Below are 2,582 nucleotides of genomic sequence, written 5' to 3' on the forward strand. Positions count from 1 at the left end.
ATTGGAATTTCCCGTTGGATGGGAATTCTGTTTTTAGATCAGCTCTTGGAGATGAGACTATGTTTAGCTGGAGACATATTCAAAAGCCCTAAGACATATTACATTTTACCTTTTTGCTTAGAATTTGTTGAAAAAAATGGGGGGGAAACCCCCCCATTTGTGAAACAATTCAAAATATCAAAGTATTTTTCATTCCAAAAATAAATTATTTTTATTTAGTTTTTGTTTTGTTTTCTTTGCTTTGTATTTTTTTCTGCAAAACATTTTTAAACAAATATGAAAAATCCAAATATTGATATTTTGCAATTTCCCCCCTTTTCTCTTCTTTTTTCTTTATCCTTTTCCCCCAGCCCCATTTTCACTTCTAAATGCAATACAGTGAATGGTATACAGGGATTTGCTTTTTTGTTTTGTTTTGTTTAATTTTCATTTCTCATTATTTTTTTCCTTGTGCCACTATGTATTTTTTCAAAAGCTGAGGAGTCACAGAGTGAAGAAAGAAAGAAAGAAAGAAAGAAAGAGAGAAAGAATAAAGCTGAACACAAAAATTCAAAATACCAGAATTTCAAAATATTCAGTTTCAACAAAAAGAAAAAAAAAGAAAAAGGTTTCTGGTTTTGAGAAAAGATTTTTTTTCTTAAAAAACAATGCAAATGAAATAATTTTAACAGCTCTAATGATATCTTATTTTATACCAAATCAAAGACATCTACACACTTTACATACCAGTGAGTGCCTTTTCCAAGGCTTTCTTCACCTCTTTGTTTCTTAGAGAGTAAATGAAAGGGTTTAACAGTGGTGTTACAATTGTGTTTAAGGTGTTGACTATTTTGTTTAGATCCAGGGTGTTCTGTACAGAAGGCTTGACATACAGGAAAATGGTGGAGCCATACCAGATAATCACAACAGCCAGATGAGCAGAGCAAGTGGAAAAGGCCTTTTGCCGTCCTTGTGCAGATGGAATTCTCAGTATTGTGGAAATGATATAAATGTAGGAGATCAGAGTTACTATACAGGTGCCCAGGAGGACAATGAAGGAGGTGATGAAAGCCACCAGCTGAAGGAGATGTGTGTCTGTGCAGGAGAGAACTATCCAAGAATCTAGGTCACAATAGAAATGATTGATGACATTAGGGCCACAAAAGGACAACCTGGTTATGAGATACGCCGGCACACAAATAGCTAGGAAACCACATACCCAAGAGCAGAGGGCCAGCCAAGCAGACAAGGTGCTGTCCATGATGAAACTATAGCGCAATGGGTAGCAAATGGCCAGATAGCGGTCATAGGCCATGACGGATAAGAGGAAACATTCCGTGCAGCCAAAGGATAGAATGAAGTACATCTGTGTGATGCAGCCAGTAAAGGAAATTGTTCTGCTTGTCCCCAGGATGACTGCAAGTGTCTTGGGAATGCAGGCTGTGGTGTACCATATCTCCAGGAAAGAGAGGTTGCAGAGGAAGAAATACATGGGAGTTTGCAGGTGGCAGCATGTTCTCACTAGGATTATGATGGCCATGTTTCCCATGACTGTCAGGATGTACATCATGGAAAACAGCACAAAGAGGAAGGTCTGCAAATATTGACTACTGGGGAAGCCCAAGAGGATGAACTCGTGCGCTCTGGTTTGGTTTGCCATCTGTGTTCAAGGCACATGTTCCATCTGTTACAAAGCAAGAGATTGTTATAGAGGCAGTTAAATATATTAGATATTGCTGACCCTTGAAGGTTTGAGTTCACCATCGCAGTCTGTCAGGATACCTAATACCGATCACCGCCTCTTTGTGTGGTGACCAGACTAGGCTATGCTAACTGTGAGGAGAGGCAAGTTTCTTCACTTAATGGGCCCACACTTGTCCCTTAGGCACCTTTGAACTGTATTCTGTCAATAGATATTCAAACAGTCATTCTCTGTATTCGTATGCCTTAGGTCCTTTGTGGGTGAGCTTCTCATTTACTGTTTTCAGGATCTGTTTTCATCTAACACAACTTTTTGATCAATTCCCTTTTTCACCAATTATATCTCCTTTCAGTTTTTGTCCCTTGATACTCTCTTTCTGGTGCATCTGTAGATATTATTTCCCTCTACTTCCCTTCTCTAATAGTGTCAGCTCACATACCCAGGTCTACTTTTTTCGGCTTCTCCTGACCTGAAACCCTTCCTATTTTCCTTCTTTCCTCCTTCCCACTTCCCAATCCCCGACTTTTATTCTCCTGTTGTTCTCTTATTTTATCACCTCACCTCCTACCCCAAGTTCCATTTCATCCGCTAGCTCAGAATCTAGATTCTTCTCCTCTCATAGCTTGTTTCCATCTGCCCCTTTGGGCAGATTCTGAGCCCCTTCCCAGCTCAAGCTGCCCTCTCACTGGCCATCTCTCTCCCCAGGGCAGCATTTTCTGCAGCTGCTTGTGTCAGGGTGAGGGTTACTACACTTACCTAAGATAAATCTGTGTGACCTTATTTACTTGCCTCAGTGAATTACTACTGCAGTGAGTTTCATGTGTTAAAGATACAATTTAGTCCCTTCTCACTCACCTTGGTGTAAATCGAGAGTAATTCTACTATAGTAAATGGGGCTCAT

General features: G+C 39.9%; 1 protein-coding gene across 1 annotated transcript; it reads right to left on the bottom strand.

Moving 5' to 3' along the window:
- Positions 1 to 718: 718 nt before the first annotated feature.
- On the bottom strand, positions 719 to 1,639 carry LOC113409072 (olfactory receptor 6F1-like). The gene has a single exon (XM_026662652.2). The coding sequence runs from the start codon at positions 1,637 to 1,639 to the stop codon at positions 719 to 721; it is 921 nt and encodes a 306-aa protein (XP_026518437.2).
- Positions 1,640 to 2,582: the final 943 nt, after the last annotated feature.

The sequence above is a fragment of the Terrapene carolina genome, unplaced genomic scaffold, assembly GCF_002925995.2.
Source record: "Terrapene carolina triunguis isolate 2854851 unplaced genomic scaffold, T_m_triunguis-2.0 Scaffold29161, whole genome shotgun sequence".
Classification (NCBI taxonomy): domain Eukaryota; kingdom Metazoa; phylum Chordata; order Testudines; family Emydidae; genus Terrapene; species Terrapene triunguis.

Excerpts from the sequence above, each read along its gene's own strand:
- LOC113409072 (XM_026662652.2), bottom strand. The coding sequence starts at position 1,639 with ATGGCAAACCAAACCAGAGCGCACGAGTTCATCCTCTTGGGCTTCCCC.